The 16685-nt window shown below is 41.2% G+C and overlaps 1 protein-coding gene across 1 annotated transcript in view; it reads left to right on the top strand.

The window, feature by feature from the left end:
• LOC126106386 (REST corepressor 3) overlaps positions 1-16685 on the top strand; it is a 74316-nt gene that overhangs the window by 6745 nt on the left and 50886 nt on the right. The window contains exon 4 of the mRNA XM_049912652.1: positions 15351-15565. Within this exon, the coding sequence (XP_049768609.1) occupies positions 15351-15565 (215 nt within the window). The remainder of the gene's footprint in view (positions 1-15350; positions 15566-16685) is intronic.

The following is a 16685-nucleotide window of genomic DNA, read 5'->3' as shown; positions in this document are numbered from 1 at the left end:
TCCGGCCAGCAACCCTCATGCCATTTATAGTCTTTACATATTATCAGAATTTCTGTGAGTTTTCTGACAGATCATTCAATAAGATTTTATTATTGAAGGCTTCACATGTCGCCCTTTTGACAGCCAAATCGGTTTAAATTTGTATCACAGCTCCTCGGCAGGCTCCTGTCCAGCGCTAAATGTCTTGAATTCCTCTTTGAGATACGATATGGTTGCCTCTTTACCTTGTGTTCTAAACATGTAAGTATTTCTACTTCTTTGTCTCCCATTGTACTTTGTTAATCGTTGTTCTTACAACTGCCTCATCGTTGCCAACACCAGTTTCATTGTGGTCAGGTCCATTTGTTGCCATTTAGATCTAATATACATTGATGAGCCAAAACATTGTGACCACCTACATAACGGTGGTCCACCTTTGGAACACAATACAGCAGCAAATTTATGTGGCACGGATTCTACTAGTCCTTAGGTCTTAGTAGGTTTGCAGAGGTATGTTGCACCAGATGTCTGTGAACAGGTCACTCGATTGCGTTTTAGCTTATCCTTTCGGTATACGTTCAAATATACCTCAAACTTCACACTGCTGTCATTATTGGGCTATAGCCAGTGTTTTGTACGTAGTTTTTCGTGAGATGCACTGGTTTTTAGGACTGCTTTAAACTCTCTTGGAATTTGTTGTGAATGTGGCTGCAGTTGATTTTAATCATTTCATTGGGTTTGGAGGGGGGGGGGGGCAACACTTCTTTGGGTTTTACTGTAGCCACCCAGGGCCTTTTTACAGCTATCGTTATTGGGAGCCTAAGCTAGAAAATTCTTGTGTGCATTCCATGCACAGTTGGCCACCTGAGTAGCAGCCTCTGATGTGTTGTGAACCCTTCACGCATGTAAGGGGAACCTACTATTCTCAGACCTATGACAAAGCTCCAGAAAGTTGCAGCCTAGCTTGACTCAGGTTGTTTTATTCAAGGCTTGTACTCATCTCGAAACCGAACAGTCATGATCAAGATTAGGGGTGTGTGTGCCACTGTTTGCCATCTGAGGTGATTACTTATGCTACACTAGAGTAAATTGGTATTGCAGCTATGAGAAGTAACAGTGGGCCTTCTTAGATAATACTGGGTGTTTATCAAGTTTTGTCTCTTGTAGTTCGCTAGAGCTGAATCGCACCGCAGGGAGTGCTAATGGCAGTTGCGTTAAAGGTGGCTGCCTTCATTGGACCCCAGTGTGCTAACTGTGTGTTTTGGTTTGAAGAATCGAAGTCGACAACAACAGTTCAGCGTAATTTCCGTACTAAGTACACTAAAGACCCTCCCGGTAGACCTAAAATTTAAGAGTGGCATAAATGTTCTGTAGAAACAGGTTGCTCGGTAAGACATGGGAAATCATCAGGTCGTCCAAGCACATCTGATGACGATGTTGAGCGAGTGAGACAATATTTTGTCAACAGCCCTACGAATTCGAACCAGTGTGCATCTTGTGAACTGCAAATTCCACATACGACTGTTTGACATGTGTTGAGAAACCTTTTTGCATTTGAAACTGTACAGATTGACGATCGTACAAGCAATAAAAGACATTGACAAAGGATGAACATTTCTTGGCCAAAATAATTTTTTCTGATGAGTTGACTTTTCACTTAAGTGACGAGGTTAACACACATAACGTTAGGATTTGGGGCAGTGAAAATCCACATCAAACATTGCAACATGTTCGTGGTAGCCCTAAACTGAATGTTTTTTGTGCATTGAGCAAGAGCAAATTGTACGGCCCTTTTTTTTCCTTGGGAGAACCATCAACAGGACAGTGTACCTGGATATGTTAGAACAATTTTTGATACCACAGATCAATGAGGATGATCAAGAACAAAATGTTTACTTCATGCAAGATGGTACACCATCACGCTACCTGGCTGACATCCAGGATTTTCTCAGTGACCACTTTCCAGGTCAGTGGATTGGCCATGATGCGCCAATTGCATGATTGCATGGCCCCCATATTCCCCAGACCTAACAACACCAAAGCTTTCACAACAAACTGTTGCCTCGTCAGGAAAGAGGGAAGGAGAGGGAAAGACGAAAGGATGTGGGTTTTAAGGGAGAGGGTAAGGAGTCATTCCAGTCCCGGGAGCAGAAAGACTTACCTTAGGGGGAAAAAAGGACGGGTATACACTCGCGCGCGCGCACACACACACACATCCATCCACACATATACAGACACCTGTATTACGTATATATATTGTAATTATATAATTATAATATAATAAAATAATAATAATAAATAATAATAATAAAAATAATATTATATATATATATATATATATATATATATATATATATATAGAGAGAGAGAGAGAGAGAGAGAGAGAGAGATGCATCAAGGATATCGTGTTTGTACTTCCTGTGCCAGCTTGTCTAGCTGAATTGAGAGCAAGAACTTACGCTGCCACTGAGCAAGCTACTCCTGCAATACTACAGTGAGTTTGGTAAGAAATTGGCTTCCGATAGGATGTGTGCGGGATAACCAACGGAAGCCACATACAACTTCTTTAGTTTAAGGTAAAACAAAAAAAAACTTGATTTATTTCCATACAAAATAACACTAAACCCAACTCTGTATCTTCTTTCAATAAATTTATATAAATTTTTAAAGTTGTAAAGTTCTTTTTGAAACATTATCTATTTAAGATTTTAAGTGGTAAGTTAAGTGACTGTGTGAACTGTTCTTGAAAGGATTAGTTTAGTACAATTATTCTTTTTTTTTTTTTTTTTAATTAAAGATATCAGTATGTGAGTATGGGCCACACACATTGTTTTCCGTCCAGTGTGGTAGAAATGTTAAACAAATCTTTGGAGAGAGAACTGCTTGGAATGTCACATTTTGCACAGGATAGAGAGAATTATCAGTGATAGTAATATGTGCCTGTGTAGTTAAAACTTTCATATGGCATGATGTAATTAGAGCTGTAAGTAGAAACTGAAATAGAGTTGAAAACTTGGGGGGCGGGGGGGATGCTGAGGACTTGTGCAGAAAGAAATGCCAATTTAAAATCAAGATGCGAAGGAACACACTCAGTGAACTAGTAGTTATTCATTGTGCCTGTCAGTGACTTCTTAAATATTCATGTTAACAGCAGACCCATGAATGAAGCAGCATTCTGTGATGTGTTGTGCTTCTTGTAGTCTTTACACAATCCTCAGTATAGGCCTATACAAAGACACCATAGAACAATGACTGAAGATAAATGTTGTATGGCCACATTTTTCTAATAAGGTTTCTCTCATCATGACATATTGCAGTCTAAAGTTTCTAAGCAAAATACCAACAAATTTGACTGGTAGTGATTACTGTTAATTCTGATAAATATTTACGATAAAAACAGGTTCAACATCAGTATATCGTGTCATGAGTACGTAGCTTGTTAACTGTCATAGAGCAAAGACGTTCTTGTGAAGGTCATTAATCTTTTATCATCAAAGAGCATTTTTTTCACAGTGGTTTACCTCTGACAATATTATGAAAAGGATAGATAATTATATGCAGTGTAGTGGAGATGTTGAGCCACAGATAGTCACAAAGAAAAGATTGCTAAAAGTTTTCGGCCAAAAGGCCTTCTTCTGAATTAGGCGACATACACCACACAAAAATGCGAACACACCCCTCCTTTTCTCTCTCTCTCTCTCTCTCTCTCTCTCTCTCTCTCTCTCTCTCACACACACACACACACACACACACACACACACACACACACACACACAAGTGTGTCTCTGGCTGCCAAGGCCAGACTGGGCAACAGTGCATGATGGGAGCAGGGATCTGGATGATGGAGAAGGGAGAAGGTGGGGGCAGGGGGCAGTGAGGTGCTTCTTGTGCGAGCATACATGGATGATGTGGAGAGAAGGAAGTGCAGTTGGGAGGTTAGACACTGGGGGGGACACAAAGATGTAATAAAAAAAAAATGTGGATGTGTTGGTAGAATAGAAGGCTGTGTAGTGCTGGAGTGAGAACAGGGAAGGTGTAAGTGTGTGAAGGATAGTGACTAATGAAGGTTGAGGGTTTTGGGAACATAGGATATATTGCAGGGAGAGTTCCCACCCACACAGTTCAGAAAAGCTGATGGTAGGAAGGATCCAGATGGCATAGTTTGTGAAGTAGTCATTGAAATAAAGGGTGTTGTATTGGACAGCGTGCTCAGTAACTGGTGATCCAGCCATATCTTGGCCACAGTTTGTCAGTGGCCATTCATGTGGACAACAACTTGTGTGTTGTGATGCCCATGTAGAATCCAGCACAGTGGTTGCAGCTTAGCTTGTAGTTCATATGACTGTTTCCACAGATAGCCCTGCATATAATGGGATAGGTGATGCTTGATGCCAGACTGTACTGGACTGGAGTGGGTGTTGGTAGGAGAATGTATGGGGCAGGGCTTGCATCTAGTTCTAGTACAGGAATATGAACCATGAGGCAAAGGGTTAGGAGTAGGGGCTGATTAGGGATGGACAAGGATATTGTGTAAGTACGATAGTCAGCAAAATACCACTGTGGGAGGGGTGGGAAGAATAGTGGGCGGGACATTCCTCATTTCAGGGCACAATGAGAGGTTGTAGAAACCCTGGCAGAGAATGTGACGCAGCTGCTCCAGTCCCGGGTGGTACTGAGTCCCGAGAGGACTGGGCCTCTGTGGCCAGATGGGGGAACTTCGAGAGCTGGTGGGGTGACCGGAGAGATAAGGCCCAGGAGATCTATTTCTGTATATTGTTGGGGGAAGGTAACCACGGTCTGTGTAGGCCTCGGTGAGACCCTTTGTATATTTGGAGAGATTGGAGAGGCATTGCTTGTCACTAAAAATGTGATGGTCACTGGTGGCTATGCTATATGGAAGGGCCTTCTTGGTGGTATGAAGCAGGGGCTATTGAAGTGGAGGTGTTCCTGGTGGTTGGTAGGTGTAGCCATCTATGAGGTGCAGTTCAACATTGAGAATCGTGGCTTATTTGTTTGAGGAGGACAGCTTGAAGCGAATGGAGGAGAAGGTGTTTTGGGGTTCTGAATGAGTGTGGGTAGAGTGCCCTCACTTTCAATCAGACCACGAAGATGTCACTAATGAATCTGAACCGGTTAGGGGTTTGGGACTCTGTGTGCTTAGGAAGGATTACTGTAGATCAGCGATGAATAGGTTGGCGTGGGATAGTGCCGTGTGGGTGCCCATTTCTGTACCTCGGATTTGTTTGTAGGCAACACCTGCCACCTAATACAGCAACGTATTCCTGGGCTTACTCTCTTCAGTCACCCTCCATTTCCCAAAGTACCACTGCCCGCTCACAGAGGAGCATTCCCGTTGTGACTCAGTACCGTCCTGGACTGGAGCAATTGAATAACATTCTCTGCCAGGGTCTTGGCTATCTCTCGTCGTGCCCTGAAATGAGGAATGTCATGTACACTGTCCTTCTCCCCCTCCCATAGTGGTATTCTGCCAGCAACCAAACCCACAAAATATCCTTGTCTATCCCTGCTCCCAATACCTTGCCCCATGGCTCGTATCCCTGTAATAGGTGTAGATGCAAGACCTGTTCGATACATCTTCCCACCACCATCTACTCCAGTTTGTCACATGCATCCCCTATCCCCTAAAAGACACAGCTGGTGAAAGCATTGATGTGAACTGCAAGCTAAGCTGCAACCATTGTGCTGTGTTCTACATGGACGTGACAACTGACAAGCTGGCCGTCTGCACGAGTGGCCACTGACAAACTATGGCTGAGGAACGGGTCGACCACCCAGTTGCTGAGCATGCTGCCTAACACCACACTGTTCATTTCAGTGACTGCTTCACAGCCTGTGCCATCTGGATCCTACCTACAAATACCAGCTTTTCTGAGTTGTGCAGTTGGGAACTTTCTCTGAATTATATCCTATGTTCCTGTAACCCTCCTGGTTCCAACCCTCGTCAGTCACTGCCCTTCCCTGTTTACAATCCAGCACCAGATAGCTTTATGTTCCACTAATGTACCCACACTGTTTTTACATCTGTCCTGCAGTTGTCTACATTTATGTTCAGTTAATGGACCGTCACAGTGAGCTACAATATCCATATTGCATGAGCTTAATCATCTACTTGATTGAAACAGTCAGTCAGAGGGATGTCTGTATGTTCCATGGAGTTTTTGGGGTCTTCAGGCCGAAGAATGGTTTGTGGTGGTTTCCACACCAGTCTATCCTGTGTGAGCCCCTTCATGTCCTAGTAACTATTGCAGCCTATGTCCAGTTGAACCTGCTTACTGTGTTTGAACCATGGTCTTCCTCCATAATTTTTAACCCTCACACTTCCTTCCATGTCCAGATTAAAAATTCCTTGACACCTCAAGATGTCCACTTCTTCCAGATCCTTTGATTTTATCAAAGTGCTTCTAAAGAGCTTTGACCCCCTCTTCTCTTGAGGACCACATACTCATGCTCTGAGATCTTAGTGTTGTGGGTGCATGTTTTTGTAAAATTTCTCATCTTAAAACTGAAGCCACATGAATAGATATAAACGATAGATAGCTCCAAAAAAAGTTTGTTTCAGCTGATGTGCCGGCTGCATGTGCTGCTTCTAAGTTTAAAGAGTGAGGGTCATTCCATGTCAAGTCATCCAGACCACGACACCCGTTATCTGGTTTTGAACTGAGATTTTGTGGGCAGCTTTTGTATCTAATTTCATGAACATTTGCCAATTTTTATTGTTTTATATACATTCTGCTAGTAGCAATTGCTAAAAGTTTGATGCAATGCGTTACTTCAAAGCAGACTGTAAAAATTTGAAAATTGGCTGCAGTTTTTAAACAAAAAATAGTATGCTGACATTTTTATCCGTGAATATCCGTTTGGACATGTAGTTTCTGATAATATATTAGAATTGTCCAATTAAATTTTTGTAAATGAATTTTATTTAATGCTATTGTTAAATTAGAAAAAAATATTTTGGATAATTGCCCCTCACCCTCTGGAAAACACTGAAAAAATTAGAAAATGATCAAACAATAAAGTTTTCTCATGGAAAAAATCAGTTTTGAGAAATGAATAGCACTGGGGAGAAAAAGTTTTATTTTATATATAACACTTTCTTACCTCTGCCATAACCAAATTAACTCAATATAAAAATACATAGCATTTTATTTATATTATTATTTTGTCAAAAGCCAATATTGTCAACTATGCCCAATATGCTGGTGCTGTAGTCTGCATTCAGGTTGATTCAGAACTACTCATGTGATGAGACACTTTGATGCTTAGATAATATTTTTTGTATGAGAACCACTTTTCTTCCACCAGCTTTGAGGACTCTGCTCAGAGTATAAGTACGGCCTGTCGCTTTGGTGATATCAACTTCACACAGAATATGAGAGAAGCATCACCATCAGGCCAGTAGAAGGATGGGGATGATCCATGAGGATGCATGAACCTTTCTGTAACATCTCCTTCTTCCCAATTCACCTCAACAATTCCCAAATACCAGTAATAGTCATATGCACATGCAATATAGCAGTTGGGCTGCACAGTGCATTCTGGCATTAGTGTCAGAAGTGCATCTCAGAAATCATGCACGATACTAAAATCCGTTTCACAGCTCAGCCTTTTTGCTCCAATCTTGGTTGGTGGTATTAGTACAATGTGATGCACAGATCATGTTCCAGGAATTGTTTTTGCACTTCTGAAGTGCTGAGAAAGATAATGTCTGACTTGTACCATTTCATCTTTTGAAACAAAGAGAACTGAAGTGCCTTGCAAGGTCTCACAAGAGAATTCAAATACCTGTGGAGCTGTATTTGATTTATAAACTCTTTGCAAACTTGTTGCAAACTTGTTTTTGTGACAAGTCTGTTAACAGTGCCACCAATACCATCACAGGGAGATTTGCCATGGCTGGTAGCAAAAAAGGACCAGCTGCACTTTATGTTAAAGTCGTGTTCATGGTAGCAGATATTTCTGAAATTCTTACAATTTTTATATTGTGCAGCACAACCATCAGTGAAATATTCAGCATACACAATATTAATTTCTGCAAATTCACATTTAAAATAATTCAGTACAGTCTTCTGAGTCTGGTACACCAAGGCAACATCATGTTCTAGATCATCAGAAACAATACAAACACTTTTTGCATGCCGCTGTTTTTCCTTTTTGTAATATATATGGACAATGTGAAGAGTGCAGCTGCCATTGCTTCAATGGTACCCCTGTACTTCATCTTGAACAACAAAATTGATGTTTTCACTGAAATCCATTAAAATTAACACTGATCCTTCATCAAATGTTTCCTTTTTCTTTTTCATATAATCAGATTGTGATTGAGAAATAAGACTGTGGAGTAAGTTTCCCAATTTTCTTAATTAATATGTCACAGAATTATGATAGAGAAGTGATTTGAACAGTTAAAGTCATTCTGTCAGTTAATACCCATTGACTGTACTGAACCATCTCATCAGGATCATAATCTTCTATTTCATTTTCTAAGTGGGTTTGAAGCAATGAACTGCTGGGGCATTTTTCACACAGACGAAGCGTACAGACTCAGTTATTTATATCACATGAGATTATTTTGATTAGATCTTGGTATGTTTCTTTAATAGAAATGGAATTTAGAACAATTTAACGTTTCAGTGGTAAATGCACACACATACGGTATGTGTTCCTCATGATCCTGCAAGTATATACACTGTTTTGGTCAAAGAGAAGGTATCCTACTTTGTCTTCCGGATACTATATATACACATCAACTCAGCCAATGAACACACCCGTCAACTCCTATCCTTAATAAAAGTCCTCAATCTTTCCTCGCCCACATCCACACCGGCTGTTCAGAGCATGCTCCTACAGGCCAACCGCAAATTAGAACATCATGCCACCCTCCACCTCAAAAAACTATCCAATCTCCTGGTTTCCCACCTCCAGAAAGGCAACTCACTCACCCTTCACAACCTTTCAAGCAAACCTCAACCTCCTCTCATTGCACACAGACCCAGTCTCTCCCATCTACTCAGTCTCCCACTTCCAGCTCCACTCCTCCCAAAACCTCAATCCTCCTCACTCCACCAAGAGTGTCTTTCCGCCGTCCACCTAACCTTCGTAACCTCTCATTTCATCCCTATGAAATCCCCAAACCACCTTCCCTACCCTCTGGCTCCTACCCTTGTAGCTGCCCCCGGTGTAAAACCTGTCCCATGCATCCTCCCACCACCATCTACTCCAGTCCTGTAACCCGGAAGGTGTACTCGATCAAAGGCAGAGCCACGTGTGAAAGCACCCACGTGATTTACCAACTGACCTGCCTACACTGTGAAGCTTTCTATGTGGGAATGACCAGCAACAAACTGTCCACTCGCATGAATGGACACAGGCAGACAGTGTTTGTTGGTGATGAGGATCAGCCTGTGGCTAAACATGCCTTGGTGCACGGCCAGCACATCTTGGCACAGTGTTACACCGTCCGGAACACCAACCTGTCAGAACTCCGGAGATGGGAACTTGCCCTTCATTATATCCTCTCTTCTCGTTACCCGCCAGGCCTCAACCTCCGCTAATTTCAAGTTGCCGCCGCTCATACCTCACCTGTAATTCAACAACATCTTTGCCTCTGTACTTCTGCCATCTCGGCCCAAACTCTTTGCCTTTACAAATGTCTGCGTATGTGTGTGTGTGTGTGTGTGTGTGTGTGTGTGTGTGTGTGTGTGCTAGTGTATACCTGTCCTTTTTTATCCCCCAAGGTAAGTCTTTCCGTTCCCGGGATTGGAATGACTCCTTACCCTTTCCCTTAAAACCCACATCCTTTCGTCTTTCTCTCTCCTTCCCTCTTTCCTGATGAAGCAACCGTTGGTAGCGAAAGCTTGAATTTTGTGTGTATGTTTGTGTGTCTATCAACCTGCCAGCACTTTCGTTCGGTAAGTCACATCATCTTTGTGTGTGTGATATATATATATATATATACCTAAAAACAAAGATGATGTGACTTACCAAATGAAAGTGCTGGCAGGTCGACAGACACACAAACGAACACAAACATACACACAAAATTCAAGCTTTCGCAACAAACTGTTGCCTCATCAGGAAAGAGGGAAGGAGAGGGAAAGACGAAAGGATGTGGGTTTTAAGGGAGAGGGTAAGGAGTCATTCCAGTCCCGGGAGCGGAAAGACTTACCTTAGGGGGAAAAAAGGACGGGTATACACTCGTGCGCGCGCGCGCGCGCGCGCACACACACACATATATATATATATATAAGGTGTACACGATCAAAGGCAGAGCCACGTGTGAAAGCACCCACGTGATTTACCAACTGACCTGCCTACACTGTGAAGCATTCTATGTGGGAATGACCAGCAACAAACTGTCCATTCGCATGAATGGACACAGGCAGACAGTGTTTGTTGGCAATGAGGATCACCCTGTGGCTAAACATGCCTTGGTGCACGGCCAGCACATCTTGGCACAGTGTTACACCGTCCGGGTTATCTGGATACTTCCCACTAACACCAACCTGTCAGAACTCCGGAGATGGGAACTTGCCCTTCAGCATATCCTCTCTTCTCGCTATCCGCCAGGCCTCAATCTCCGCTAATTTCTAATTTCAATCTGCCGCCGCTCATACCTCACCTGTCTTTCAACATCATCTTTGCCTCTGTACTTCCGTCCCGACTGACATCTCTGCCGAAACTCTTTGCCTTTACAAATGTCTGCTTGTGTCTGTGTATGTGTGGATGGATATGTGTGTGTGTGCGAGTGTATACCTGTCCTTTTTTCCCCCTAAGGTAAGTCTTTCCGCTCCCGGGATTGGAATGACTCCTTACCCTCTCCCTTAAAACCCAATCCTTTTGTCTTTCCTTCTCCTTCCCTCTTTCCTGACGAGGCAACCGTTGGTTGCGAAAGCTAGGATTTTGTGTGTATGTTTGTGTTTGTTTGTGTGTCTATCGACCTGCCAGCGCTTTTGTTTGGTAAGTCTCATCATCTTTCTTTTTAAATATATTTTTCCCACGTGGAATGTTTCCCTCTATATATATATATTGTGTCTGTGTATATGCGGATGGATATGTGTGTGTGTGTGTGTGTGTGTGTGTGTGTGTGCGCGCGCGCGCGAGTGTATACCTGTCCTTTTTTCCCCCTAAGGTAAGTCTTTCCGCTCCCGGGATTGGAATGACTCCTTACCCTCTCCCTTAAAACCCATATCCTTTTGTCTTTCCCTCTTTCCTGACGAGGCAACCGTTGGTTGCGAAAGCTAGAGTTTTGTGTGTATGTTTGTGTTTATTTGTGTGTCTATCGACCTGCCAGCGCTTTTGTTGGGTAAGTCTCATCATCTTTCTTTTTAAATATATTTTTCCCACATGGAATGTTTCCCTCTATTATATATATAAAAGGATGATGAGACGTACCAAACAAAAGCGCTGGCAGGTCGATAGACACACAAACATACACACAAAATTCAAGCTTTCGCAACCAACGGTTGCCTCATCAGGAAAGAGGGAAGGAGAGGGAAAGACAAAAGGATTTGGGTTTTAAGGGAGAGGGTAAGGAGTCATTCCAATCCCGGGAGCAGAAAGACTTACCTTAGGGGGAAAAAAGGACAGGTAAACACTCGCGCGTGCGCGCGCACACACACACATATCCATCCGCATATACACAGACACAAGCAGACATTTGTAAAGGCATAGAGTTGTTGTTTGGTCTCAGGAGTATAGTAATGTACCCATGTTTCATCCACAGTGACGAAATGACGCTTAAAGTCCTGCAGATTCTTCCTGAACAGCTGCAAACCATCCTTGTAACACTTCACATGATTCCGTTCTTGGTCAGACGTGAGCAGTCGAGGAACCCATCTTACAGATAGCTTTCTCATGTCAAAATATTATGTACCCGTTCATTTGAGATGCCCACAGCACTAGCAATCTCACACACCTTAACTCTTCTGTCATCGATCACCATATCACGGATTTTATCAATGATTTGTGGAGTCGTAACCTCCACAGGACGTCTAGAATGTTCAACATCATTTGTGCCCTTATGGCCACTCTGAAAATTTTGAAACCACTAAACAAAGGTGCAGAGTCACCGTAATGTTTATCAAGCTTCTCTTTTAGTCTCCTGAGGCATTTTGCCTTTCATAAAGTAATGTTTAATCACCACACGAAACTCTTTTTTGTATATTTTTTGACAGTCGCTCGACTTCCTTGATTTACACGAATGCCAAACACAAAGAAATAGACCAATATGGCTGAAACTTGGTGTGAGTTCTTTCAAAAAATGCTACTAACTAAAGATGACCTCGATGCACACCGGTGATGCCATCTCTCGGACTTTGCACGGACTTCTCAAATGTCCCTCGTAGAACCAAGATTAAGGAGGCGCAAAGGATATTCTGAGAGGAAGAGGAAAAACGTTTAATAGAATCAGGGAGACAGAGACCGTATAAGGTTCTTCAGCCGAAGCAACCAAAATTCCCAGAGAACATCCCAATGGAAGTGTGGGAAAGACATTTAAGCTCAATCCTTCAGGCTAACGACACACGCCCACCAGCAAGAAGCCCCACAGCGACTCCAGCCGCTACGCAGGAGTTTGAATTCTTCACAGAAGAAAAATAATCCACACAATTATGAGCATGAAGAAAAAAAATGTGATGAGCACCTGAAAACTACGCTCCCTGTACTAGTAATTCCACTCACAGTGCTCCTCAATGAGTGCCTGAAATGAGGAATTGTACCGGATCAGTGGAAACATTCAAAGCTGGTAATTCTGTACAAGGGAAAAGGTAACACGGTTGACCCAAATGTGTACAGGGGCATTGCACTAGAGAACGCCCTATTCAAGATCTTTGCAACACTATTGTGCAAGCGTCGGAGAGATATTGATGTGAAACTCCCCACTTCACAGTTTGGTTTCAGATGTGGGAGATCAACGACTCAAGCTGTACAGTGTCTCCAAACTGATATAGAAATAGCCTTAGCCAATCGAGGGAGAAAGCTTCATGCAATTTTCATAGACTATGCCAAGGCGTTAGACACAATCAATAGATCCATTCTAATGAAGAAACTGGAAACCGCTTTAGGTCCAAGATATTACCTGTTGCTAAACATGATGGTATATATAAGTCCAGCCTGATAGAGCAAACAGTTGGGAGTGTTACAAGGTGACCCACTGAGCCCCTTACTCTTCATCTTAGCTACAGCAGACATCATTGAAACAATAAAAGCCGACAGTGTAAACCTACTCGTGTGTGCACACAAAATGGCATTAACCTCAGTTTCTGAGGATAATCTGCAGAAAAACTTCAACCAGTGAGTGTACTGGGCACAAAAAAATGATCTATCCTTGAATGAATGAAGAGAATAATTCCTGTACTTCGCCTACTAAATGGCCAGTTTGGCTGCCATAAATCTATTATTAAAACAAAGGAACTGGAGACGGTTCAATACATGTAGTGGCAATAAAACAGTGTTCTCAACATTTGTTCCTAGGGAAATCCAGCGTCACCAACTTCAGAAATTTATTGGTGACATGGTAGTCATAAATTAACAACTTCAGTATTTCTTTTACAATGACATTTTTTCCCATACTTCCCATAATTTCTACAAATTGATTCTTTTTGTGTGACATAAAGGAATATTTATAATAATATTGTAAATTTTTCGAAGGTATCTATGAGGGGGCAATACCTTAAAAAATTATAATGTCCATGCATGGATTTTGTTTAAAAGAAATTATTTACAATTTTTTTCTGAGATATAGATGATGGACATTCACTACAAGTAGCAGGACTATAAAAATATAAACCTTCCTCCTTAACTTAAAATCATCAAGCTTCCACTGCAAAAACTGTGGGAACTATTGCATTTTTAAATTATAAAGGAGCTCACCTATTAAATCCTGAATTCATGAATCTATACAACTTCTTTTTATCATAATTGAAAAAGTAATTGACCTGCAACATTAACGTTTGATAAGTGTGAATATATCTAGGTAAACTTCCACTACCCACAATTTCAAGGTTTTGTGTGACGGTGGGTGTCATTCCCTAAAATTTCTGGATGATTTTACATGGAATGACCTGTGAGCAACATGTACGAAACAGGTCAGTTAATTTTTCTGAAGTATTTTTGTGCTTTCCAGCCATGTTAGTGCCGTTATCATAAGATTGCCCTCTGCAGCATTTCATGCTCATCCCATCTTGTTCTTCTTTTGACTAAGACATTCTCCTGTTTTGACTCTCACTATGAAAAGTCAGTTGAACTTTCCACATCTTTTGTGTCATTTAACTTGACATAGCGAACTACTTGAATAATCTGCTCCTTGCGACTGGTATCTGGAGTGCAGTCAAACATTGAGGAAAAGTATTTAGCATGTAAAATATCTTTAATTAATTATATCCTGCTTTATTTTATTGGCAATTGTAAAATTTTTGAAAAATAGCTAATGTGCCCTTGTGGTGTTCAGTATTGGGGAGGGGGGGGGGGGCACTATAGTGTGATATAAGATTATTAATATTTAGAAATTTTGTCACTCTCTGAACCACCAAAATCATCAACTTCTTTTGTTCCTCCAAATGGACTCCTTGCTTTGCTAGGAAAAGAATAGCATCAACAACGAAGTACAGCAGTGCTCTCAAACGAGATTTACACACACACACACACACACACACACACACACACCCCTCGCCTTTTTTTTTAAATCTGGTCCTATAACTCTATATGAATGCCCTCATTTCTGAGAGAAGACTCTAGATTCTTCCATGAGTAAAAACAAAGTGTATGGTTTAGAGAATTTTCATGGACAGGCAATTTTTCACTTAAGCTTTTTCCAGTTAACCATCCCTTCCTCTTTAGTTAAGAACGATTTTGATTCTTATCTGACCTAAGTGAGAAAATACCCTGCAGGGTATTGTAACATCTTTTGAAACCCATATTTATTTGAATTGTGGCCTTCTCTGTAGCTTTTACTGATGTCAGAATTGCGTCCCATTTTCTCCTTTCATATTTATAAAATGATGTCTCAATGTAAGAAAAACTCTTTGGCCGTGTACCAGGATTGTTAAAGTCAAATTCAAACTAAGTAGTTTCATTCTTTTGATGAAGACCACCTGATGTTCCAGGAACTGATTTTTTCGTACTTCTCTGTGTCCTGCTACTTCTAATTGGAACATGAATGTGTCTCGCCATGTGGTCAAATTAGTCCCTGCAATGGCTGGGAAACCACTTCGCCCTGCAGAGTAATATAATCTTTCATGACAGGGAGATAAATAGTAATGGGTTTTGTTGTGATACAGAGAGAGAGATATTTTGCCCTGCATGTAATTTCATCTGTGAGATCATCAGGAAAATGTTTTATTCTTTTACAGTGGATGAGTATATTTCCCTCGCTAAGGAGAAGTATGGCTACAATGGAGAACAAGCTCTGGGAATGCTGTTTTGGCACAAGCATGACCTTGAGCGAGCCATCCTTGACCTGGCAAATTTCACACCGTTTCCAGATGAGTGGACAGTGGAGGACAAAGTGCTCTTTGAGCAGGCCTTTCAGTTTCACGGAAAGAGTTTCCACCGCATCAGGCAGATGGTGAGTATTTGTACTAGCCATCATTTCACATTTCAAGGCATTTAAAGGTGCTGTTCATGGCTAAGTGTTCCAGCAGCTGTGATAAAACTTTTTGCTGTTGTGTGTCACGAAGGCAATATTTATTTGACTTGGAAGCAAGTATTGTCTATTAAAATTTGGCAATATATACTGCTAAGGGACAGTACTTTTAAACATTCATTTAACTATTCTTAATATCTCAAAATTTTGAGTTCAAAACTGGCTTCCTTTTTGTCTTACACTTTACAAATAAAAGAATTATCTTCTTATTATTTGTTGTATTGGCATACCTTTCTATTCAGTCCCAGTTTTTCAAATATAACATTAATTGGATAGTTTTCTAAAATAAATTACAGAGTCATCTTTTATTTTTCTCCGATTCAGATTCCAAGGTTCAAAACATTCGTTATTTGTTTTGTTACTACTAGAGACAATTAAAAGCATCAAAGAACTTCCCAGCTGCTAAGTTTCTTGATATAAGGATCATTGTGTACACTGCAATCATCATCTCAAGATGTTCTCCTAAATCCAGCATTATAGTTACGCTCAAATGTAGTCATATTGCAACTCATCTCTACTGTGGCACACTATTTTCTTCAACAACATCAGAAATATTGACTAAACTGAAATGGGTGGGAACAGCTTCGCCAACATCCAACAGAATTTTTAAAAAAGTGCCTGCAGGTACTGCATGGCAACATGCTTTTTTCTCTCTTGTCCCCAGATTAAAATGACAAAATTGTGTGTCACTTGTCTATAGAACAAAAAAAACAAATGCTATCAGTTGGTAAATTATGGGTAAAATAAATGCCAAGTGGGCAGTAAGTTTACACATACAGTGCAACAACTCTAAGCCCTAGTCAGTCTAAATGCAGATCAAATTTCCAAACTTCACATAGGCAGTAAGGTTTCCATTTTATTGTTGGTGCAGAATGAATTTTAATTCTGTGAAGATTCCTGATTAAAGGAAGCTTATTACAGCAGATTTATTTTATTCTTTCAAAACTTTGTTGCTCCTTCAAATTTCGTGCTTTTGATCTCACACTGGTTTCCAGGGTGTTAGTACAGATGTGAAGAGAGGTATTGCAGTTTGTGTACTGTA

This window comes from Schistocerca cancellata, chromosome 10, assembly GCF_023864275.1.
Source record: "Schistocerca cancellata isolate TAMUIC-IGC-003103 chromosome 10, iqSchCanc2.1, whole genome shotgun sequence".
NCBI classification, from domain to species: Eukaryota; Metazoa; Arthropoda; class Insecta; order Orthoptera; family Acrididae; genus Schistocerca; species Schistocerca cancellata.
The sequence above is the reverse complement of the archived record's forward strand: the minus strand, read 5'-3'. Positions and strand labels throughout refer to the sequence as shown.